Raw genomic sequence first — 25,977 nt, 5'->3', positions numbered from 1 at the left:
GATAAAATACTAGTGCATTAAACTACTTGCTAATACAGAGCTATGGGATAAAATACTAGTGTATTAAACTACTTGCTGATGCCGCGCTGTGGGATAAAATTCTAGTGCATTAAACTACTTGCTGATGCAGAGCTATGCGATAAAATACTAGTGCATTAAACTACTTGCTAATACAGAGCTATGGGATAAAATACTAGTGTATTAAACTACTTGCTGATGCAGAGCTGTGGGATAAAATACTAGTGTATTAAACTACATGCTGATGCAGAGCTGTGGCATAAAATACTAGTGTATTTAATACTAGTGCATTAAACTACTTGCTGATGCCGCGCTATGGGATAAAATATTAGTGTATTAAACTACTTTCTGATACAAAGCTATGGGATAAAATACTAGTGCATCAAACTACTTGCTGATGCAGAGCTATGCGATAAAATACTAGTGTATTAAATATTTTCTGATGCCGTGCTATGGGATAAAATACTAGTGTATTAAACTACTTGCTGATGAGGAGCTATGGGATAAAATACTAGTGTATTAAACTACTTGCTGATGCAGAGCTATGGGATAAAATACTAGTGCATTAAACTATTTGCTGATGCAGAGCTATGGGATAAAATACTAGTGGATTAAACTACTTGCTGATGCAGAGCTGTGGGATAAAATACTAGTGTATTAAACTACTTGCTGATGTAGAGCTGTGGGATAAAATACTAGTGTATTTAATACTAGTGCATTAAACTACTTGCTGATGCCGCGCTGTGGGATAAAATTCTAGTGCATTAAACTACTTGCTGATGCAGAGCTATGCGATAAAATACTAGTGCATTAAACTACTTGCTAATACAGAGCTATGGGATAAAATACTAGTGTATTAAACTACTTGCTGATGCCGAGCTATGGGATAGAATACCAGTGTATTAAACTACTTGCTGATGCAGAGCTATGGGATAAAATACTAGTCTATTAAACTACTTGCTGATGCAGAGCTGTGGGATAAAATACTAGTGTATTAAACTACTTGCTGATGCAGAGCTATGCAATAAAATACTAGTTTATTAAACTACTTGCTGATGCTGAGCTATGGGATCAAATACTAGTTAATTAAACTACTTGCTGATGCAGAGCTGTGGGATAAAATACTAGTGTATTAAACTACTTGCTGATGCAGATCTATGGGATAAAATACTAGTGTATTAAACTACTTGCTGATGCAGAGCTGTGGGATAAAATACTAGTTTATTAAATTACTTGCTGATGCAGAGCTATGGGATAAAATACTAGTTTATTAAGCTACTTGCTGATTCAGAGCTGTGGGATAAAATACTAGTGTATTAAACTACTTGCTGATTCAGAGCTGTGGGATATAATACTAGTGTATTAAACTACTTGCTCATGCAGAGCTATGGGATAAGATACTAGTGTATTAAACTACTTGCTGATGCAGAGCTATGGGATAAAATACTAGTGCATTAAACTACTTGCTGATGCAGAGCTTTGGGATAAAATACTAGTGTAGTAAACTACTTGCTGATGCAGAGCTGTGGGATAAAATGCTAGTGTATTAAACTACTTGCTGATGCCGCGCTGTGGGATAAAATACTAGTGCATTAAACTACTTGCTGATGCCGCGCTGTGGGATAAAATACTAGTGTATTAAACTACTTGCTGATGCAGAGCTGTGGTTTAAAATACTAGTGTATTAAACTACTTGCTGATGCAGAGCTGTGGGATAAAATACTAGTGTATTAAACTACTTGCTGATGCAGAGCTGTGGGATAAAATACTAGTGTATTAAACTACTTGCTGATACAGAGCTATGGGATAAAATACTGGTGTGTTAAACTACTTTCTGATGCAGTGCTATGGGATAAAATACTAGTGTATTAAACTACTTGCTGATGCAAATCTATGGGATAAAATGCTAGTGCATTAAACTACTTGCTGATGCAGAGCTATGCGATAAAATACTAGTGCATTAAACTACTTGCTAATACAGAGCTATGGGATAAAATACTAGTGTATTAAACTACTTGCTGATGCCGCGCTGTGGGATAAAATTCTAGTGCATTAAACAACTTGCTGATGCAGAGCTATGCGATAAAATACTAGTGCATTAAACTACTTGCTAATACAGAGCTATGGGATAAAATACTAGTGTATTAAACTACTTGCTGATGCAGAGCTGTGGGATAAAATACTAGTGTATTAAACTACATGCTGATGCAGAGCTGTGGCATAAAATACTAGTGTATTTAATACTAGTGCATTAAACTACTTGCTGATGCCGCGCTGTGGGATAAAATATTAGTGTATTAAACTACTTTCTGATACAGAGCTATGGGATAAAATACTAGTGCATCAAACTACTTGCTGATGCAGAGCTATGCGATAAAATACTAGTGTATTAAAGTATTTTCTGATGCCGCGCTATGGGATAAAATACTAGTGTATTAAACTACTTGCTGATGCAGAGCTATGGGATAAAATACTAGTGTATTAAACTACTTGCTGACGCAAAGCTATGGGATAAAATACTAGTGCTTTAAACTACTTGCTGATGCAGAGCTATGGGATAAAATACTAGTGGATTAAACTACTTGCTGATGCAGAGCTGTGGGATAAAATACTAGTGTATTAAACTACTTGCTGATGCAGATCTATGGGATAAAATACTAGTGTATTAAACTACTTGCTGATGCAGAGCTGTGGGATAAAATACTAGTGTATTTAATACTAGTGCATTAAACTACTTGCTGATGCCGCGCTGTGGGATAAAATTCTAGTTCATTAAACTACTTGCTGATGCAAAGCTATGCGATAAAATACTAGTGCATTAAACTACTTGCTAATACAGAGCTATGGGATAAAATACTAGTGTATTAAACTACTTGCTGATGCCGAGCTATGGGATATAATACAAGTGTATTAAACTACTTGCTGATGCAGAGCTATGGGATAAAATACTAGTCTATTAAACTACTTGCTGATGCAGAGCTGTGGGATAAAATACTAGTGTATTAAACTACTTGCTGATGTAGAGCTATGCGATAAAATACTAGTTTATTAAACTACTTGCTGATGCTGAGCTATGGGATGAAATACTAGTTAATTAAACTACTTGCTGATGCAGAGCTGTGGGATAAAATACTAGTGTATTAAACTACTTGCTGATGCAGATCTATGGGATAAAATACTAGAGTATTAAACTACTTGCTGATGCAGAGCTGTGGGATAAAATACTAGTGTATTTAATACTAGTACATTAAACTACTTGCTGATGCCGCGCTGTAGGATAAAATTCTAGTGCATTAAACTACTTGCTGATGCAGAGCTATGCGATAAAATACTAGTACATTAAACTACTTGCTAATACAGAGCTATGGGATAAAATACTAGTGTATTAAACTACTTGCTGATGCCGAGCTATGGGATAAAATACCAGTGTATTAAACTACTTGCTGATGCAGAGCTATGGGATAAAATACTAGTCTATTAAACTACTTGCTGATGCAGAGCTGTGGGATAAAATACTAGTGTATTAAACTACTTGCTGATGCAGAGCTATGCGATAAAATACTAGTTTATTAAACTACTTGCTGATGCTGAGCTATGGGATGAAATTCTAGTTAATTAAACTACTTGCTGATCCCGAGCTATGGGATAGAATACTAGTTTATTAAACTACTTGCTGATGCTGAGCTATGGGATAAAATACTAGTTAATTAAACAACTTGCTGATACAGAGCTATGGGATGAAATACTAGTGTATTAAACTACTTGCTGATACAAAGCTATGGGATCAAATACTAGTGTATTAAACTACTAGCTGATGCAGAGCTATGGGATAAAATACTAGTTTATTAAACTACTTGCTGATGTCGAGTTATGGGATAAAATACTAGTATATTAAACTACTTGCTGATGCAGAGCTATGGGATAAAATACTAGTGCATTAAACTACTTGCTGATGCCGAGCTATGGGATAGAATACTAGTGCATTAAACTACTTGCTGATACAGAGCTGTGGGATAAAATACTAGTGTATTTAATACTAGTGGATTAAACTACTTGCTGATGCAGAGCTGTGGGATAAAATACTAGTGTATTAAACTACTTGCTGATACAGAGCTATGGGATAAAATACTAGTGTATTAAACTACTTGCTGATGCAGAGCTGTGGGATAAAATACTAGTGTATTAAACTACTTGCTGATGCCACGCCGTGGGATAAAATACTAGTGTATTAAACTACTTGCTGATGCACAGCTGTGGGATAAAATACTAGTGTATTAAACTACTTGCTGATGCAGAGCTGTGGGATAAAATACTAGTGTATTTAATACTAGTGCATTAAACTACTTGCTGATGCCACGCTGTGGGATAAAATATTAGTGTATTAAACTACTTTCTGATGCAGAGCTATGCGATAAAATACTAGTGTATTAAAGTATTTTCTGATGCAGTGCTATGGGATAAAATACTAGTGTATCAAACTACTTGCTGATGCAGAGCTATGCGATAAAATACTAGTGTATTAAAGTATTTTCTGATGCAGTGCTATGGGATAAAATACTAGTGTATCAAACTACTTGCTGATGCAGAGCTATGGGATAAAATACTAGTGTATTAAACTACTTGCTGATGCAGAGCTATGGGATACAATACTAGTGTATTAAACTACTTGCTGATGCAGAGCTGTGGGATAAAATACTAGTGTATTAAACTACTTGCTGATGCAGATCTATGGGATAAAATACTAGTGTATTAAACTACCTGCTGATGCAGAGCTGTGGGATAAAATACTAGTGTATTTAATACTAGTGCATTAAACTACTTGCTGATGCCGCGCTGTGGGATAAAATTCTAGTGTATTAAACTACTTGCTGATGCAGAGCTATGCGATAAAATACTAGTGCATTAAACTACTTGCTAATACAGAGCTATGGGATAAGATACTAGTGTATTAAACTACTTTCTGATGCAGAGCTATGGGATAAAATACTAGTGTATTAAACTACTTGCTGATGCAGAGCTGTGGGATACAATACTAGTGTATTAAACTACTTGCTGATGGAGAGCTATGGGATAAAATACTAGTGTATTAAACTACTTGCTGATGCAGAGCTGTGGGATACAATACTAGTGTATTAAACTACTTGCTGATGCAGAGCTATGGGATAAAATACTAGTGTATTAAACTACTTGCTGATGCAGAGCTGTGGGATAAAATACTAGTGTATTTAATACTAGTGCATTAAACTACTTGCTGATGCCGTGCTGGGGGATAAAATTCTAGTGCATTAAACTACTTGATGATGCAGAGCTATGCGATAAAATACTAGTGCATTAAACTACTTGCTAATACAGAGCTATGGGATAAAATACTAGTGTATTAAACTACTTGCTGATGCAGAGCTATGGGATAAAATACTAGTGTATTAAACTACTTGCTGATGCAGAGCTATGGGATAAAATACTAGTTTATTAAACTACTTGCTGATGCCGAGCTATGGGATAAAATACTAGTTAATTAAACTACTTGCTGATGCCGAGCTATGTGATAAAATACTAGTTTATTAAACTACTTGCTGATGCCAAGCTATGGGATAAAATACTAGTGTATTAAACTACTAGCTGATGCAGAGCTATGGGATAAAATACTAGTGTATTAAACTACTTGCTGATACAAAGCTATGGGATGAAATACTAGTGTATTAAACTACTAGCTGATGCAGAGCTATGGGATAAAATACTAGTGTATTAAACTACTTGCTGATACAAAGCTATTTGATGAAATACTAGTGTATTAAACTACTAGCTGATGCAGAGCTATTAGATAAAATACTAGTTTATTATCTACTTGCTGATGTCGAGTTATGGGATAAAATACTAGTATATTAAACTACTTGCTGATGCCGAGCTATGGGATAGAATACTAGTGTATTAAACTACTGGCTGATACAGAGCTGTGGGATAAAATAGTAGTGTATTAAACTACTTGCTGATGCCGAGCTATGGGATAGAATACCAGTGTATTAAACTACTTGCTGATGCAGAGCTATGGGATAAAATACTAGTCTATTAAACTACTTGCTGATGCAGAGCTGTGGGATAAAATACTAGTGTATTAAACTACTTGCTGATGCAGAGCTATGCGATAAAATACTAGTTTATTAAACTACTTGCTGATGCTGAGCTATGGGATGAAATACTAGTTAATTAAACTACTTGCTGATGCAGAGCTGTGGGATAAAATACTAGTGTATTAAACTACTTGCTGATGCAGATCTATGGGATAAAATACTAGTGTATTAAACTACTTGCTGATGCAGAGCTGTGGGATAAAATACTAGTTTATTAAATTACTTGCTGATGCAGAGCTATGGGATAAAATACTAGTTTATTAAGCTACTTGCTGATTCAGAGCTGTGGGATAAAATACTAGTGTATTAAACTACTTGCTGATTCAGAGCTGTGGGATAAAATACTAGTGTATTAAACTACTTGCTCATGCAGAGCTATGGGATAAGATACTAGTGTATTAAACTACTTGCTGATGAAGAGCTATGGGATAAAATACTAGTGCATTAAACTACTTGCTGATGCAGAGCTATGGGATAAAATACTAGTGTATTAAACTACTTGCTGATGCAGAGCTGTGGGATGAAATGCTAGTGTATTAAACTACTTGCTGATGCCGCGCTGTGGGATAAAATACTAGTGCATTAAACTACTTGCTGATGCCGCGCTGTGGGATAAAATACTAGTGTATTAAACTACTTGCTGATGCAGAGCTGTGGGATAAAATACTAGTGTATTAAACTACTTGCTGATGCAGAGCTGTGGGATAAAATACTAGTGTATTAAACTACTTGCTGATGCAGAGCTGTGGGATAAAATACTAGCGTATTAAACTACTTGCTGATACAGAGCTATGGGATAAAATACTAGTGTAATAAACTACTTGCTGATGCAGGTCTGTGGGATCAAATACTAGTGTATTAAACTACTTGCTGATGCCGCGCTGTGGGATAAAATACTAGTGTATTAAACTACTTGGGTATACAGAGCTATGGGATAAAATACTAGTGCATTAAACTACTTGCCGATGCAGAGCTGTGGGATAAAATACTAGTGTATTAAACTACTTGCTGATACAGAGCTATGGGATAAAATACTGGTGTGTTAAACTACTTTCTGATGCAGTGCCATGGGATAAAATACTAGTGTATTAAACTACTTGCTGATGCAGAGCTATGGGATAAAATGCTAGTGCATTAAACTACTTGCTGATGCAGAGCTATGCGATAAAATACTAGTGCATTAAACTACTTGCTAATACAGAGCTATGGGATAAAATACTAGTGTATTAAACTACTTGCTGATGCCGCGCTGTGGGATAAAATTCTAGTGCATTAAACTACTTGCTGATGCAGAGCTATGCGATAAAATACTAGTGCATTAAACTACTTGCTAATACAGAGCTATGGGATAAAATACTAGTGTATTAAACTACTTGCTGATGCAGAGCTGTGGGATAAAATACTAGTGTATTAAACTACATGCTGATGCAGAGCTGTGGCATAAAATACTAGTGTATTTAATACTAGTGCATTAAACTACTTGCTGATGCCGCGCTGTGGGATAAAATATTAGTGTATTAAACTACTTTCTGATACAGAGCTATGGGATAAAATACTAGTGCATCAAACTACTTGCTGATGCAGAGCTATGCGATAAAATACTAGTGTATTAAAGTATTTTCTGATGCCGTGCTATGGGATAAAATACTAGTGTATTAAACTACTTGCTGATGCAGAGCTATGGGATAAAATACTAGTGTATTAAACTACTTGCTGATGCAGAGCTATGGGATAAAATACTAGTGCATTAAACTACTTGCTGATGCAGAGCTATGGGATAAAATACTAGTGGATTAAACTACTTGCTGATGCAGAGCTGTGGGATAAAATACTAGTGTATTAAACTACTTGCTGATGCAGATCTATGGGATAAAATACTAGTGTATTAAACTACTTGCTGATGCAGAGCTGTGGGATAAAATACTAGTGTATTTAATACTAGTGCATTAAACTACTTGCTGATGCCGCGCTGTGGATTAAAATTCTAGTTCATTAAACTACTTGCTTATGCAGAGCTATGCGATAAAATACTAGTGCATTAAACTACTTGCTAATACAGAGCTATGGGATAAAATACTAGTGTATTAAACTACTTGCTGATGCCGAGCTATGGGATATAATACAAGTGTATTAAACTACTTGCTGATGCAGAGCTATGGGATAAAATACTAGTCTATTAAACTACTTGCTGATGCAGAGCTGTGGGATAAAATACTAGTGTATTAAACTACTTGCTGATGCAGAGCTATGCGATAAAATACTAGTTTATTAAACTACTTGCTGATGCTGAGCTATGGGATGAAATACTAGTTAATTAAACTACTTGCTGATGCAGAGCTGTGGGATAAAATACTAGTGTATTAAACTACTTGCTGATGCAGATCTATGGGATAAAATACTAGTGTATTAAACTACTTGCTGATGCAGAGCTGTGGGATAAAATACTAGTGTATTTAATACTAGTACATTAAACTACTTGCTGATGCCGCGCTGTAGGATAAAATTCTAGTGCATTAAACTACTTGCTGATGCAGAGCTATGCGATAAAATACTAGTACATTAAACTACTTGCTAATACAGAGCTATGGGATAAAATACTAGTGTATTAAACTACTTGCTGATGCCAAGCTATGGGATAAAATACTAGTGTATTAAACTACTAGCTGATGCAGAGCTATGCGATAAAATACTAGTTTATTAAACTACTTGCTGATGCTGAGCTATGGGATGAAATACTAGTTAATTAAACTACTTGCTGATGCAGAGCTGTGGGATAAAATACTAGTGCATTAAACTACTTGCTGATGCAGAGCTGTGGGATAAAATACTAGTGTATTAAACTACTTGCTGATGCAGATCTATGGGATAAAATACTAGTGTATTTAATACTAGTGCATTAAACTACTTGCACACAGAGGCGGCATGCCTTTGAAGCTTCCCCCTGCCCATCCTGGGGGAGGAGATTTAGCACCTCGCCCAGGATGTGCCATGTTGCAGGCCCAGGAGAACAGGGGTTTTCCTACCCAGGGGTCCAGCAACATGTCTGCTGTGTGGCAGCCTAGGCAGCCTCAGAACAGACGTGGATTGTAGTTTAGGTTTTAGGGGGCATCTCTAAGATGCCCTCTGGGGTGCTTGGTACATTAAATCCCACACTGGCATCAGTGTGGGTTTAATGTGCTGAGAAGTTTGATACCAAACTTCTCAGTTTTCAGTGTTGCCATTATGGTGCTGTGTTTGATACCAAACTTCTCAGTCTTCAGTGTTGCCATTATGGTGCTATGTTTGACGAGCTCTCACCACCATGTACTCTTAAATGGCAGCACTGCACTTACAGTGCCCAGGAATGGACCTGGGTACTGTAGGGGCACAGGGCTCCTGCTCATGTGCCCACACCATTGGCATAGGGCACCCAGCTAGAGGGGTGGCTGATGTATGCCATGGCAGTGTAGGTGGTGGGCATGGCACAGAGGGATGTGTGCCATGTCGACTCTTTTTTTTTTCTTGCACCCAGACACCCAGCCTGCAAGGGCAGTGTGTGTGTGTAAGGGTACAGGGCCTCTAAGGGTGGCACAATGAGTGCTGCAGCCCTTAGAGGCCTTCCCTGGTCGCAAGGCCCTGGGTACCTAGGGTACCATTTACCAGGGGCTGACATGTGGCCAGGGTTTGCCAATTTGTGTTTTGTGTTTTTAGGGAAGGAACATAGGCCCTGGGCACCTGATTGGCAGGAGTCCAGGGCACACTCAGTCAAAGTACATTCAGCAGTTCAGCAAAAAGTGGGGGCATACCATGCAAGAAAGATGGCACTTTCTCACACTGGGCTCCTGGTCACTTGCTCAGGGCAAATGGGGAAGTAGGTTAGAGTAGAAGTTGTACTGCCAGGGCCACTCGGGCGGCTGGGTGCAGGGTGCTTTTGAGCCATCGGGCGCTCAATGGATTGCAATGGAAAAGCTCAAGAACGAACAAAGGCTGCAAGCTCGGGGACGAAGATTCTTCAGGTGTGACCACCACTTCGAGAGGTAAGTTGGGTAGTTGAAGGATAGGTAGGCACACAGGAGTTGGGCACAGGGGGCTGAAGGGCGCCGGGTGCAGGGGTGCCTTTTGGTGTCGGTAAATCTTACCCTCTGTTGATCCCGGGTTGGGGGGTCCCTGGTTCTGAGGCTGCAGGCATCGTCAGGAGAATCGAGGTGGGTCCTTGGGTGCTGGATTTGGGGTCACAGTCGCCGGGGGGACGTCCTCGTGGTCTTTGTCCACTCCAGCACAGGCCAGGCTTGGCGGGTGCAGAGTGTGCAGGGTTCGCAGTTCCTGGCTGATGCCAGAGGTCAGTTACTTGCTTTGAGCAGTACCACTGCCCGTGGGAGTCCCAGATGCTCAGAGTCACAAGGTAGCCAGGTCCTCCGAGGTTTGTGAGGTTGCTGGCCACAGGAGATGCCGGGATTTAGCAGGTTCGAGGGTCGACAGGCCGGTAGGGCTGGGGCCAAAGCAGTTGGTGTCTTCCTCTTGTTAGCAGCTGCACAGCAGGGCTTCTTATTTCTTGATCTTCTTTGCTGTTTCAGAATCTGGATCTAAGGAAGGTTCAGGGTGCCCCTAAATACTACATTTAGGGGCGTTACAGGTAGGTAAAGGGCAGGGACCACTGGGTCCCTGTCCTGGGGTGGCGACCCCCCTATCCTGTGATTAAACAAAGAGGACTAGCTTAAGTTGACCAAAGTGTTACAGTACTCAAATTAGTTCTGTCACGGGCACCTTGATGGTGTATTCATGAAGCCCTCACCCACCAACCTAGTTGGTGGCATGCTTCATCATCGGGCCCACCCTGTGACACCTAGTATGTCCCGGGTGTGCTACGACGCCTGATTACAGCGGAGCTGGTATATTGCTGAGAGTGCAGTGAGGTTGGGTGAGTTGTGATTTAAAACGGCTTGGTGGTGGTCCCAGTACCTGAGGGTAAATTAAATTTTAATAACTGGGCCGTCACCAGCGGCTAAAAGTAAGGCTACAGGACGCGTGAGGGTGGCGAGTTACTGCCCCCTGCGTCCTTCAGATGGTCGACATGTTTCAGCCAGTGCCTTAGAGTGTTCTGGCTTTCCTCAGGACCGTTTTTTTTTAAAAAGTGTGGTGAAATAAAACAGACTTAGTGTTGTGGTACAGACTATGTGATACACTCACTAAGGCGTTTTTCTATTTGTGAGAGGGGGATTCCCTTCTCATGCATATCTGTACAAACAAACATTAAGAACAGTGACAAAACATTTACAGAGAGAGTCAGTAGTCAATTTAGACATAGGGTCAACAATGCTTAGGTGGCCGGATCTATAGTGCAAGGTGAGAGGACTATAGTCGGCTGGGTGTGATGGTACTGGTGGTGCCATTAGAGTGAAAATACGCGACTAATTAGGAGCGTGGTGTGGCTAAAACACGGAAATCACACTGAAAGGAGTTGACTTAGTGTGGCAGGGCGCAAGAAAATTGTTCTTACGCTTTGGGTTATTAGCCAAGGCTTCCTGGAGGGAAGCGGTAAGGGGATGACCCTATGGGAGAAAAAGAGATAGGCTGTAGGGGTTAGGGACCTGTGAGGAAAGAAGCACTTACCCAGTTTGTTGTTTGTAGGCTTGTCAGGTTTGTCATACTCACAGTCTTTCTGGTCAGTGCCTGCCTTATACCTGTTGTCCCGCCGTCGTCCTCCGGTAGAGTGAGCCTGTCGGCGTGTGGGCTTTTTATACTATGGTTAACAAGGTAATGAAGAGCACCTGTGGGAATAGTAAGGGTGGAAGGACTACCCCTTTGTGTTGTTGCTGCTCATGCTCGTGGTTTGCACACTAGTCTCTCGTGCATGCTCAGTATATCAGCGTGATTGCTATGTTGCTGCTCATCCTCATGATTTGCACACTAGTTTCTCGCACATGCTCAGTATGAATGCGTGATTATAATGCAGGTGATTTGTACTCTAGTCTTTTGCATATGCTCAGTATGATAGCGCGATTGCGTTAAGGTACATGTAGCAACTAAAATATGCCGCCGTTGGTACGGGGAAAGGGGCAACACCCGTGTTAGGTGTGGCGTGGTCTTATCTGCGCAGGCACGAAGGGATCAGCGTTGGCTATGTATGCGCTAATATTGGGGAAACATGCCTGTGGGACGCGCCGCCTCCCAGAGTGGTTCGGCCCGTTAATCACTGCTAAATGCGTATGCGCTGCTAGGCGCTGCGCGCTAAAGTTGACATGTCAGTATTAGGGGGGTTGAAGCATGTGCCCATGATAATGGCAGCCTAGTGGTACACACAAGGGGGAGCATGATCTATGTCTATGTACAGAGGGACTATGGCACGGGGGACTGACCACTGTACACAGGCGAGGTAATTGTGACTAGTGTAGGTCTAGGGTGTGACTGAATTCCACGGTATGGCGTCGTTGAGGCCATTGGTTTGGGTGGATAGGCGATATATCCAACGTTGTTCCTTGCTGAGTAATTTCTTCTCATTATCCACTGCCAGTTCCGGTAGTTGTTCGATGATGGTCCAGGTCAGGTCATTGGGAGTGTGTCCCTGGGTGTTGAAATGACTGGTCAGTTTACTAATGTTCTTCTTGCACCTGATTGTGCTCCTGTGTTCTGTGACTCTAGTTCTTATTTTGCGGGCGGTCATACCGATGTATCGGGGGCCGCAGCTGCAGGTAAGTAGGTAGATCACGTTACGTGAATTACAGTTTGTGTGGCTGCGTTGAGTCCACACTTTGTCTGGTTCTAGTATCAATGTTTTTGTATGGCTGGTAAGATGGCACACGCTACAGTCATTGCATGGATAATGTCCAGAGATTTTAGGCAGGCACCACGCATTCAGGATAGTGTTGGGTTCTCTATTGGTCAGGGGTCTGGGGCGGGAGCTCACGAGTTGGTCTTTCAGGTTGTTGCACCTTTTGTAGGCAAAATTAGGGGTTTCCCATTGTCGTTGTCCAGAGTTTAGGATTTTCCAGTTTCTGCGTATGAGCTTCGCCACCTCATTGGAGGCTGTGTTGAATGTGGTGACACACGTGATGGGTTGGTCACTCTTGTCCTTGGGTACAGTTTCCAGGAGGGCCTCCCTATTTTGGTTCCTGGCTCTTTTCTTGGTTTTGTTAATGATGGCCCGGGGGTAGCCTCGTTCCTCCAGTTTCTTAGACAGGTCTGCCGACTGATTTTGTAGTCGGTTGCTTGAGTGCAGTTTCTGCGTATACGCAGAAATTGCCCAAATGGTAAGTTTTCCCTTAAAGGGCGGGGATGGAAACTTGTGTAGTGGAGGAGTGAGTTCCTTGAGGTAGGCTTGTAATAGGAGGTAGTGATCAGTTGGCCATCTTTGGCCCATATGTTCAGATCAAGGAATGCCAAGTGGCTTGCACTCGAGGTGCTTGTGAATTTCAGGTATGGGTCTCTTTCATTGAGCCAAGTGAGGAAGAGTTGTAGAGTTATTTCTGATCCCTGCCAGATCATAAGGATGTCGTCTATATATCGACGCCATGTGAGAATATTCCTGGTATAGGGATTGGTGTTGTGGGTGATGTGGGTCTGCTCAAAGAGGTGGACATAGAGTCCTGCCACGCTGGGGGCGAAGACGCTGCCCATTTAAGTTCCGTTGGTTTGGAGGTACAGGCTTCCCTCATACTCGAAATAGTTTTCCTTTAGTGCTATTGTGGCACATTGGAGGATGAAGTCTCTGGGTGTGCGGTGCGGCCATGGGGACCCCATAAGTACCTGTCTCAGGACTTGGATGGTGGCGTCCTGGGGGATACTGGTAGGCTTTCAATATCCAGGCCCACCAGGAGTTGGGTTTCTGGGTTGAATTCAGTGTTGTTGATGACTTGTAGTAAGTGTTTGGTGTCCTTGATGTAACTGGGTGTTTGCTGGACCAGTGGGTTAAGAAAGAAATTGCAATAGCGAGAGAGGGGTTCCAGAAGGGAGTTGATGCCAGACACTATAGGTCTGCCCGGGGGGGGGAGAATACCTTTATGTATTTTCGGTACTGTGTAAAAGTATGGTACTTTTATCTTTTGGGGGCAGAGGTACTCTGCTTCTTGTTTGGAGATGTGTTCCGACTGGTGGGCGGTATTCACTAGGGCCTGAATAGTGCCTTGTAGTGAGTTGGTTGGGTCATGTTCTAGTTTCTTGTAGTTTCTTTGGTCGCTCAGTAGTCGGCGGCATTCGGTGTCATAGTCCTGCTTGTCTAAGAGCACAATGCCTCCTCCCTTGTCGGCAGGTTTTATTATGATGGAGGGATTGTTTTTGAGTTCCTGGATGGTTTCTCTGTCTTCCTTCGACAGGTTGTTGAAGTGGTTGGTTGGTTCTAGGTTCTCGACATCATTGTAAACAGCCATGATCTCTGGGGGCACTGTGGAGGGTGGCGGGGTGAAGGTGGATTTGGTCCTCAGGCCTGTGATGTTAGGGTTTTCAGTGGGAGTTGAGGGCTTCATGAATACACCAACAAGGTGCCCGTGACAGAACTAATTTGAGTACTGTAACACTTTGGTCAACTTAAGCTAGTCCTCTTTGTTTAATCACATATAAACCCTTGGGGACTCGGACTAGCTAACTAGTCCTCTCTCTCCCTCTTGTTACACGCGACCCCCCTATCCTGCCACTCTCCTGTAGGAGGGGGGCAGTGGCCTAGTCCTGATTGGGCAGGGTTCCCCATCTTCAAGATGGTGAGAGCCCGGAGATGTGCTTCACCTCGCCTCCCCACCTGAGGGGTGGGGTTGGCAGAGGCTGGCACACCCCCTGTCCTTCCTTGGGGTTTCGGGCCAGTCTTCCCGCCAGAGTGGGGGTTTAGAACCGGTAGGGGCCAGTTACTGATTACAGCAAGTGGCCTGGAGAAGCTCACAAAGGCGGCATGCCTTTGAAGCTTCCCCCTGCCCATCCTGGGGGAGGAGACCTAGCACCTAGCCCAGGATGTGCATTGTTGCAGACCCAGGAGAGCAGGGGCTCTCCTACCCAGGGGTCCAGCAACATGTTTGCTGTGTGGCAGCCTAGGCAGCCCTTCAGACCAGAAGTGGATTGTAGGTTAGGTTCAGGGGGCATCTCTAAGATGCCCTCTGTCGTGCATTGTACATTAAATCCTGCACTGGCATCAGTGTGGGTTTAATGTGCTGAGAAGTTTGATACCAAACTTCTCAGTCTTCAGTGTTGCCATTATGGTGCTGTGGAGTTCATGTTTGAGAAGCTCCCAGCACCATGTACTCTTAAATGGCAGCACTGCACTTACAGTGCCCAGGAATGGACCTGGGTACTGTAGGGGCACAGGGCTCATGTTCCTATACCCACACCGCTGGCATAGGGCACCCAGCTAGAGGGGTGGCTGATGTATGCTATGACAGTGTAGGTGATGGGCATGGTACACAGGGATGTGTGCCATGTCGACTCTCTGTTTTGTCCTATACCCAGACACTCAGCCTGCCAGGGCAGTGTGTTTGTGTCAGGGTACATGGCCTCTAAGGGTGGCACCATAAGTGCTGCAGCCCTTAGAGGCCTTCCCTGGTCACAAGGCCCTGGGTACCTAGTGTACCATTTACCAGGGGCTGACATGTGGCCAGGGTTTGCCAATTTGGGTTTTAGGTTTCAGCACAGTTTTTAGGGAAGGAACATAGGCCCTGGGCACCTCATTGGCAGGAGCCCAGGGCACACTCAGTCAAAGTACATTCAGCAATTCAGCAAAAAGTGGGGGCATACCATGCAAGAAAGATGGCACTTTCTCACAGTATATATATATATAAGAATTATCAGGAAGTACCATCTACAAACAAAGCAGGAAAAAAAGAATCCGAAGATGGCTAACACGTACCATGACCAACAGGGCGCCATCTGAAGTCACACAGGGAACGTACCTGGCACCAAATGGTGGTCAACGATGCCCAAAACAGAAAAAAACAAACACACAAGAAAACAAAGACTATTCCAGCCCACCCACTACTCCTACTGGTAAGTAACCAATTTGTTTTCACCCGGTAAGAGGATTCTGGCACCTCAAGAACTAATCCTCCTTTATCTCCAATCAACACAGTCCTCCCTTTCAGGCTGAAGTGGTTACGGATGATGGCATCAGTCTTTCCACTCACAAGATTACATGTGCAACCGCACAGGAGTGGATGGCAAAGCAACGGCCACAGTTAAAAGGCCTTTGGAATGATATAATGTTTGTTGCTCATCAAGTGCAAAAGGAATTAATATGGTGGACAGAAAGGATGACTAAGTGAAGACATTTCCCGCAGCCAGTCTGCACTTTGACAGCCACCACAGAACCATCCCACACACCTGATAGGGTCCATAGATGGGGCAACCTAAACATGGCTAAATAGTATTACGACTGTCGCCAGACACCTCACATGCATTTTTGCTTTATTGCTTTGGTCCATGAGTAATAGCACTTCCGGAGGACCAGTCATACCGTGTCAATGCTGCCTCAATACTCACCCTAAGCCCTTTTTCAATGACCAATCTTTAACGTTAAGGTTGACAACATGAACACTTTAAGTTACCAAGCTTTGAGTACATTAGGAGCTGATACCGGACGAAACATCACACACCCTACATAGTAGTGTCTTTCCACTCCAATGTTGTGGCCCAGAGGAAATGCCGGATCAAGGTCTTCATCAATTATTAAAACCTGGCCGACAAGCTTAGCGGTCCTTGAAGCTTTGGGGTAAATAGCAGGGCAGGTCCCACAGTCCTAGTAGTGGAATTACTTCCGGTCTGATGTAGTAGGTGCTCGAGTGTGCTCAGATGGCATGGATGTGGTGTAATAATTTTGCCGATGTCAACTAAAAGCTTGGAGCTGTGCGGTCTACAAGTGCTGAGTGCTGTTCTATGTGGGTCATGTTGTGAGAGGGGTTGCTGCATAGGCTGTTTGGGCTAGGGTTCTGATTGGCTACTAGGTCCAGGGTTTCCTATTGGATTTAGGGATTAGGGCTTTGGCTTTGATTGGCTGTTAGGGCCAGGGCTGTGATTGGTTAATAGTGCTAGGTCTCCCATTAGCTCTAGGGTTTAGGGTTTGGGTTCTGATGTGTTAGGCTTAGAGTTCCATTGGCCAATATGGCAATTTTAAGCATAGGGCTCAGGGCATCTCAGCCTGGGCGTCGAGGCTAAGGGCAGAGAGGACAAGGGCAGTTGCCTGTTTGGGCTGGGGGAGAGGGCAAAGGCAGTTGCCTGTTTGAGCTGGCGGGAGAGGACAAGGGAAGTTGCCTGTTTGTGTCGGGCCTTCGGCCAGAGATGCTGCTCAATTTTCACTTACGAGCTACCACCTTAAGCCCTCCACATCCACCAACATCCAAACACAGTATCAGCAAAAGCATTCTACTCATGCGCCACAAACAAACCTCATACAGATTTCAATGTGTATTGAACCACCACAAAACCCAAAAAATCACACCTACACACAATTCTATCCCAACTACAACACTATGGCACCTGTATTCTCACACAAAACACAACTCTGTCCTATTCCACTAACACATCACCAACCCAAAGCCACATTATACATAACTTTAATGCATCCAGACACACACTCCCTGTTCAAACAAAACACCAGCTCTGTCCTCTACTTGCTCCTAACAGATCCCCTTTTATCATAACAAAACCTATACTCAGCCTTCCTTCACACCATCAACCAACACCCGCCTCCTCTTCTTACCGATTACACACAACCATACAATCCTTACACGCCGCTCCACCGCTCACATTACCTATTGCAGTGACCACCTCTAACACAAACACTCATAACTCTTGTCCATTCACTCTTACACACCACAAACTCTTCTCGAAACGAAATCACCACCTCCGTACTATTCAAATACCACTCACCAGCAGCACTGCACATACTAATCGATCACAGAAAACCACTGCATCAATATCCCCTCTCACTACTCCACAAAAGAAAACACACAGATCTCAATGTATTATATTCCTTACATATATATTTCCTTACTGTGTAATCATGTATCTATATATTTATTATTTTAGTCCTATTCTACAAGAAAAAAATACTCTCTTGAAAGATGTACTCTCTCCTACTATCACCCTACACCTCTATCAATGTATCCTCTATGTTCACTCTCTCTCACTCCAAGCCCTTTCTACTACAATGATCTCCAAAGTAACCCTTCCTAGACTCCTCCCTCTCTACACCTCCTGGCTCACCCCAAACATCAGCTTACTACTATGTTCTTCGAAACAACCTTACTAAATTCGCCCTCATGTTACCTCTTCTTTGACTCATCCAACACCTCAGTTTCCTACTCTGATTCTCTTCATCTCTAATCCCTTTCTACAGGCTCTTCCCTCCTCCATCTCTCCTTCGCTCATCCCAGACCTCAACTTGCTACTGTGATCTCCCAATTAACACTTCTGGGTTCTCTTCCCTCTTCTATCCTTCCATTACTCTATTCAATCCAACTGACAGACTCATGTGTCCTCCGCTCAAATGAACTCGTACCTCCCAATACTAATACTACGCTCATATTTCCCTGTACTGATTCACCACTAATCCTTTTAGTTTCCAGAGTAGTGTGCTACTCGCCATAAAATGCTTTGACGCCTCGTTAGGGGTAGTAAGCGCTATATAACTACAATTACAATAACTTCGGTTCTGGGTTTGGGCATTAGGTCTTAGGTGTTACACCAGTTCTGGAGTGGGGCATTAAGCCTAGGGTATTATGTCCTTTCTAGAGTAAGACATTAGGTTTTTTGAGTTTCACTAGTTCTGGAGTGGGTCATTCGATCTGAGGTGGTACTTCAGCTCCGGAGTGGGACTCTGGGTTCTAAATATTACACAGGACTGGCAATTTATTTTTTCTCTTTCATTTATTTTCTATTACAGAGAATCAGGGAACTTCACTTGGGAAATCACATCTGTCTCTGGAAAACATGAAGGTCTTTATGAATGTGTTGCATTCAGCAGAGCCGGGGCTGGCCATGGCCGGTCCTATCTGTCAGTAACAGGTGAGTTGAGCCCATCATGAGGTCAGTCCTGGGCACTGACATCTGCAGGTAGAGATAGATATTTAAAGGTAATCGGATGTCTTTAGTTATCTGTGTTTTTAAGCATGGCAGCCAGTCTCACAGTAGATATGATACATCTTACGAATAACTGTGGAACCAACTTCCTGTGCAGTGAAAATTGGATCTATCACTACCTGTCAGTGACAGGGGAATCCTGTCATGCCGGCACCACCTGTCAGTGAGAGGGGAATCTAGTCATGCCGGCACTACCTGTCAGTGACAGGGGAATCCAGTCATGCTGGCACTGCCTGTCAGTGAGAGGGGAAACTAGTCATGCCGGCACCACCTGTCAGTGACAGGTGAGTCTAGCCATGCCAGCACTACCTGTCAGTGACAGGGGAATCCAGTCATGCTGGCACCACCTGTCAGTGACAGGTAAGTCTAGCCATGCCGGCACCGACCTGTCAGTGACAGGTGAATCTAGTCATGCCGGCACTACCTGTCAGTGACAGGGGAATCCAGTCATGCTGGCACCACCTGTCAGTGACAGGTAAGTCTAGCCATGCCGGCACCGACCTGTCAGTGACAGGTGAATCTAGTCATGCTGGCATCTACCAGTCATTGACAAGTGAGTTTAGCCATGTCAGCAATGACCTGTCAGTGACAGGTGAGTCTAGCCATTAGGGCACCTACCTGTCAGTGACAGGTGAGTCTAGCCATTCCAGCACTACCTGTTAATGAAAGTTGAATCTATTCACACCCACTCCACTCAGTGACAGGTGAGTCTAGGCATTATGGCACTTACATCTCAGTGACAGGTAAGTCTAGTCATGCCAGGCGCTTGGTGTACCATTGGCTCCATTGGGGTTTGGCTCACCACCTAATTTTTGCTGAAAGTTGTGTCTGGCTATGTTCACACATAGGTGTAAGAGGCAGGTGAGTTTAGACATGCCTGTACCTCGTGGTCAATGAAAGGTACAACTTATACCACACACACCTGACTGCTAGTGATAGTGTAGCCATACCTGCACATGTGTTACAAAAGAGGAGTCTAGTTAGGTTCACACCCAGATATCCCTGTTAGTGGTTGTTCAGTCGAGTCACCTGCATCACTTTCTGCCATTGAGCATTGATGTGCACCCAACACTTCCTGAAGAGTGAAGAGGGAGTAGGGAAGCAAGAGCAAGTGTGAGATTAGAGATCAAGGCATCAACCAAAGAGGGAGGGGACTGATGGACTATACCAACTATTCAATGAGGAAGGAGGGCAAGTGAAGAGGCAAGATTACTGTAGACGACATTAAGACAGGAACTGAAGAAGCCTTGCTAATCTGACATTTAGGGAAGAGGCCCTGGCCTGGTGAGAGGAGCATCTCAGACCCTCTGATCTTCTTCACAGAGCCTCCTCCGAGTATCCCCCCCCTCAAGAACATCACTGCATCACCAGGTGAGAGGGTCGTCCTCTCTTGCCAGATACTGGGCGATGTCCGCTACAACCTCACCTGGCTCCGGAATGGGAGGTCCATGGACACCACCTCACAGCGAGTGAAGGCCCTGCGGAACCTGTCACTAGAGATCCAGGATGTCCAAGTGGGGGACGCCGGCGAGTACCAGTGTGTGGCGAGCAACCTCCATGGCACAGCACGAGGCCACATCTGGGTCTTTATCCAAGGTGAGAAGGAGCCAAGGGTTCACCTGTGGATCCATCAGAGGGCTGCGGGAGGGAAGAATGATTGCTGATGCCCTTTGTGTCTCAGTAGGAACACAGTGTATGCCTATCTGGTTAACTATACACATCTCTGCACCTTAGTGGGGAGATGTGGAGTTTGAAAACAAACACAAGTGCTGAACCTGAGGCCTTTGCTTGGGGTCGTGCAACAACTAGTGTTTACTAGCCTGGGGGTGCAAAGTATTTACTTGTAATTACTCTGAAGATGAAGTTGGAAACTTCCTCCTTGGCCAAGTGTGGTGAAGTTTTTCCAACTTTCGTCCAACTTTACTCGAAGTGAAATCTTATACCTTAGTCAATAAGGGCTCTGAGGAGTTCACTTTGCAGTGAGCACAGATTATGTTTGGAGAAGTGTGGCTCACTGGTTAGAGGAGGCATACCCTGAAGCAGAGGTCAGACCCGGGACCAGGGTTCAATTCCCGACGCGGCAGGGTCTGAGCCCAAGTGTCCACGGACTCGATAATTCTCACTTCGGTGCCTACTCGAATCATGGGTTCACACTCTGCAACTCTGGGCAATAGCTTGCTTAATCTCCACTATGGCCCCCCCGTGGCGGGATGCCTGGCTTTCACCTTGGGGATGCCCAGTACGGGTTATCTCACAGGGAAAAGCCAGGACGGGTTCCCAATGCAAGCGCCGAGATGCCCAAGGGTAAGTCGAGCGCTATATAAGAACACACATACATACATACTTCCAACCTGAATGAAGACTTCTGCTGTGAGTACATATCAAAGAGAAGCCACTTCTCTGGTGGTGTTTAGTCCAAAACATGTTCACAAATCTTTTTTGTTTGTTCACGTCTTAGAAGCACCGCGGGCCACTGTTGATGCCAGCCCTCTCCGCTTGCCCCAGGGCGAGGAAGTTCGAGTCCACTGTGAGGCTTCGGGACATCCTGTACCTGAAATCTCCTGGAGACGAGGAGATGATGTTCTGAATGAAGACAACCGGTACCATTAGTGCAGCTGGGTCTCTGGGAGGTGTGCGAAAGCCAGCATGAGCAGTGTGTGCTTAGTAACGTTGTGTGTTTTTTTAGGTACCGCATTGATGACGGAACCCTAATCATTCGGGACGCAAGAGCAGCGGATGCTGGGGACTACAGCTGCCATGCTATCAATGAGTTTGGCGAGGATGTGCAGTCAGTGACACTGATTTACACAGGTAACTTGTCCCCTCTAGGATTGTGGACCCTGGGCGGGATGAGGAGTTTTCACCAATGAGGTTGTCAGTGGGATGGGCTTGCAGAAAGGTGATAGGGGGCACTAAGTTGTGATCCAATGGCTTCTGTCTCTCACCCCCCACCAGTGCCACATACAGAAGAATAAGGGGGCCAGTAGTAGCAACTGCAATGCCATAAGAAAGAAACTAGAGACACTGAGCTCCACCACTCTGACTCATCACTTCTGCTAGTCACTGAGGTCTCCACGGCATGGTGGGTCGTTTAATGGAACTAAGTGATATCTGTAGGAAACTGGCCATAACAATCCTACTGTAACTCTGAATAGACATGCTTTAGTGCTGTCTTTGTGTAACCAGCTCTTTGCATTCTAATGTAGAACTTTTTGTTTCTGAAAACTTAACTAACAGGAAACAAGTTTATAAATATTAGGGGTGGGCGGAACTCGTGGAGGTTCACTCCACGGAATTCCGCAGAGTTACATAAAAATTCTGTGCGATTCCTGCAGAGTTCCTTCAACTGACAGAAATATTCATGTCACGCTGCTTGCGCTGCAGTTTAGCACCAGTAGCGTGAGTAGCGCAGAAAAAAATCCGCGTGAACGGCACCATGTGGTGAGCAAGAGCGTGCAGCCATTCAAGTTGATTTAACAGCTGCTTGAGTAGAATATCTACGCGGGCAGAAGCAAATCTACTCGAGAAGCGGCCCTCTGACTGCGACTGCTCGCGACCGCCGCAACCACCCGCTTTCAAAAATGACACTAAGGGATGCCAAATCTCGCTCGCATTTCTTCAGCTTTGGGGGAAAAAGATTCACCATTTCGTGATTGGCAGGATCTGAATGTAACTCCGCCTTGCAAGAGTAATGCTGAGTTGCCAAATTCTGCCAATTCCCTGGACGGGATGAAACGTTCCACCCACCTCTGAGAAATATATGTTCATCTACACCTGTGAGTAGGATAATGAGCTCAACCTTCTTTACTGTGCATCTCAGGGGAAGATGAGTTACAGTTTCTACATGGCCTGTGTGCCTCTGCATGTGATTAACATACATTAATATCCTTTCATTCCTAGCTGGGCAACTATTGTAAACATTTTTGAAACCCTGAATACCTCATGCATTGACAGAGACGCACTCATAGAGCAACCATAGCTCTGACTTTAGAGTCTTTCCTCTTCCCTCACATGATAATATTAAGTGCAGACAGCAGTCCTATAATCTTTTTTAAAGTTTGAGTTAAAAATTCAAATTAATTCAAAGTATGTTTTCACGACATGACCGCTTTTAGAACGCTTCTCTGTATTCCTAATGTCCTTCAAATACAAATCCACAGGAAAACTATAGTTCTTGCAAAGGAATGCAAGATCTGTGTAGTAAGGGCCGATGTTGCAGCAACGAAGTATCACAATTAACCAGCAAAGATACCTTGAGCCGCGAGGAGAGTTATACCAGAAATCCAAGATGGCCACCACAGCGAGGCAGCCCATGGCCGGCTTGGAAATGTAGTTTGTTGTTGGGACGCTGCTCTGCAGTGCGATCTCCATGAACATGACGCCTCCCTCAACACAGTTGCAACACTGTGCAAGAACAAGCAGCCTCTTTTTTCTCCTAGTTGAACTTTGTGCAAGTGGGTTTGGAGATTCTCTCTCCCATGGTCGCCAAGTCTTAATTGGTACGCCATCTCTCCAGCTATAGCCTAGCTATGATGGTAAGGGTTTAGTTCCATAAGCATGGCACCGGGACATTCTGTGTGTACTCAAACGCCTATTCACTGATGAAACGCGCACTCTAGGCCCCGCCTCCTCTCAAAGACATTTTGAACACCTGGAGACTTTGTCAGCTCATGCTTCACTGTTGACGGGTGAATATTTAATGTGTTAAAGATTGGGGCTACTAGCTGTGTTTCAGCTATTAACCAGTTGTAATTTCGGTGGCAATTAATAGCTAAATGACCCCACAAACACGCATTCTGTTCAAATCGTTTCTGGAATCTAAGGGGACATGGCTGGAGCGCGTATGCCTCCAGAGGGAAGTGTGTGGCAGGATGGGCAAGGCCAAAACAGGATCCATGGAAACTGACTAAAGCCAGGAACCTCTTGGTTTGCAGAGTTTGCTGCTGGGAATCAACTTTGTTTGACAGACTGCTGCCAGTCCCACCAAGCTCTGGTACACATTTTATTCAGCAAATGAAACACTGCAACCCAGGATAAAAGGACAGGATACCGTAGCTAATTGGCACATCCCTCCATGGCTACACAATGCATATCACTCTGAGGCGCCCACCCAGCCAGGTTGAGAAACCTTCCCGTAGGCAGAGAGGATCTTTCCTGTAAGGTCTTCCCTTGCAAGTAGAAGGTACGTGGCAGGAGATTCAGAATGCAGGCGCTCTGGGGTGCTTGTGAACAGGGGGCGTTGCATCAGCTGCTAGTATTTAGTGTGGGCGCCCTGCTGCTTGACACAAAGCACATGTGTCCAGTGGAGTTCTGGGGTAGTAGTTGCATACGCTTCATTCATGAAAACAATCCAACTATTCATATTTGTTATGCAATGATTCAATTCATTACTGCATTTACAACCAGGTGTAATTTACTACAGGAGTAAAGTGTGTGTCGGTTTCACTATTCTGTTTGTGAGACATGAACATATGAGTTTGCTCGTATTTATGTAGGTTATTCATTATTTTCTGTTATCTGTGAGACTTTAACTACTGAGGCATTGTCGAAGCCTGTATGTCTTTCGCTAATGTGTTTTATGTTTTACGTAAAGCAGTAAAAGGTTCCTCTAAAGGCAGCTCCTCTTCCCTCTGAGTCTGGCTTGTATGTGAAGGCCTCAAGCTCCAATCTGCACAGAACCCAGCGCTGCGCGATAATGCACAATGTCGTCACACCAAAGCCCCAGAAGTCCATACCAAAGTCAGATTTGTGATGTACAAATATGTGGCAATCATGGCTGGGTCTGGTCGCTCCTGGGCTGTGTCACTAAGGAATGGAGCGCATCGGCCACCCCATGAGTCGTTCCTCAGTATGAACCTCGTGCTTCTCCCTGGTCGAAGCTCATTGTGAAAGGAAAGCTACACCTGTTGACCCATGGTCAGGGGCTGACGGACGCATGCAACAGAAGCCGGAAAAGCAATGCCACAGTCGATAGTTCTATGCAATGGACTTGTCACTATTGGAGCAGAGACCACTCTTCGGGGTCTTGTGTATCCGAAGGGTCTGGCGCTCGTCTGGTTGGTTGAAGATGACTCAGTGGCTCCCACACAAACTCTCTCTTCTTCTTCTTCAGAGCTTCCAAGCGTCATCGCAGCGAGCCCGTTGGTCCAGGTGCCCTTGGGAAAAGTCGCCACGCTGGAGTGCCAGGCTTCGGGAGTGCCAACCCCTCATATCACGTGGTTCAGAGGTACAGTAGAGTTTGATTGTGAGGACTGACCTCGTTTTTCATTTTTGTGCACAGTGCATGCCCTGTAAAGAGTGTTAATGAAAGTGAAATGCTATGATGTCAGGGGATCATCTCAGTAAAAACTGACCAGTAGTAACTGGTTGGATGGAAGTGTGTAGCAGGTAAACTTGCTCAGAATTAACTATTTAGAAGATTGAAAAAATAAACATTGTAAGGACTAAATGTACTGTAGTGCCTGGGAGCCTTGTAAAAGGCACACACTAGTGAGAAGTCCTGCTTTTTAGGTCTCGCCTGACTCAGCGCATGCGCTGATCTGGCGAGACTTTTTGTGAGGGCTCAAAAAATGCTACCATGGCCAGACTAGAGCTACAGTGCATGTGCGCGGGCGCGCGCTTAGGAGCAGAGGCTGGCAAACCTCGTCATGCTCACTAAGCGCCCGTGATCACTTTCACTTTCGCCCGTGATCACTTTCGCGGCGCCCCTTTGATGTTCTCGTTCAAAGAACATCAAAGAACATGTTGTTGTGTTAATGCTTTGCTGCGCCCATTTGACTTACAATGTGCTTTCTCTTTCCAC

At 44.1% G+C, this 25,977-nt stretch overlaps 1 protein-coding gene across 1 annotated transcript in view; it reads left to right on the top strand.

The window, feature by feature from the left end:
• The window catches only part of HMCN2 (hemicentin 2), a 769,579-nt gene that overhangs the window by 232,230 nt on the left and 511,372 nt on the right, over positions 1 to 25,977 (top strand). The window contains exons 10-14 of the mRNA XM_085613971.1: positions 18,979 to 19,100; positions 20,499 to 20,771; positions 21,634 to 21,775; positions 21,862 to 21,986; positions 25,288 to 25,401. Of these exons, the coding sequence (XP_085470097.1) occupies positions 18,979 to 19,100; positions 20,499 to 20,771; positions 21,634 to 21,775; positions 21,862 to 21,986; positions 25,288 to 25,401 (776 nt within the window). The remainder of the gene's footprint in view (positions 1 to 18,978; positions 19,101 to 20,498; positions 20,772 to 21,633; positions 21,776 to 21,861; positions 21,987 to 25,287; positions 25,402 to 25,977) is intronic.

The sequence above is a fragment of the Triturus cristatus genome, chromosome 1_2 (genome assembly GCF_964204655.1).
Source record: "Triturus cristatus chromosome 1_2, aTriCri1.1, whole genome shotgun sequence".
NCBI classification, from domain to species: Eukaryota; Metazoa; Chordata; class Amphibia; order Caudata; family Salamandridae; genus Triturus; species Triturus cristatus.
The sequence above is the reverse complement of the archived record's forward strand: the minus strand, read 5'-3'. Positions and strand labels throughout refer to the sequence as shown.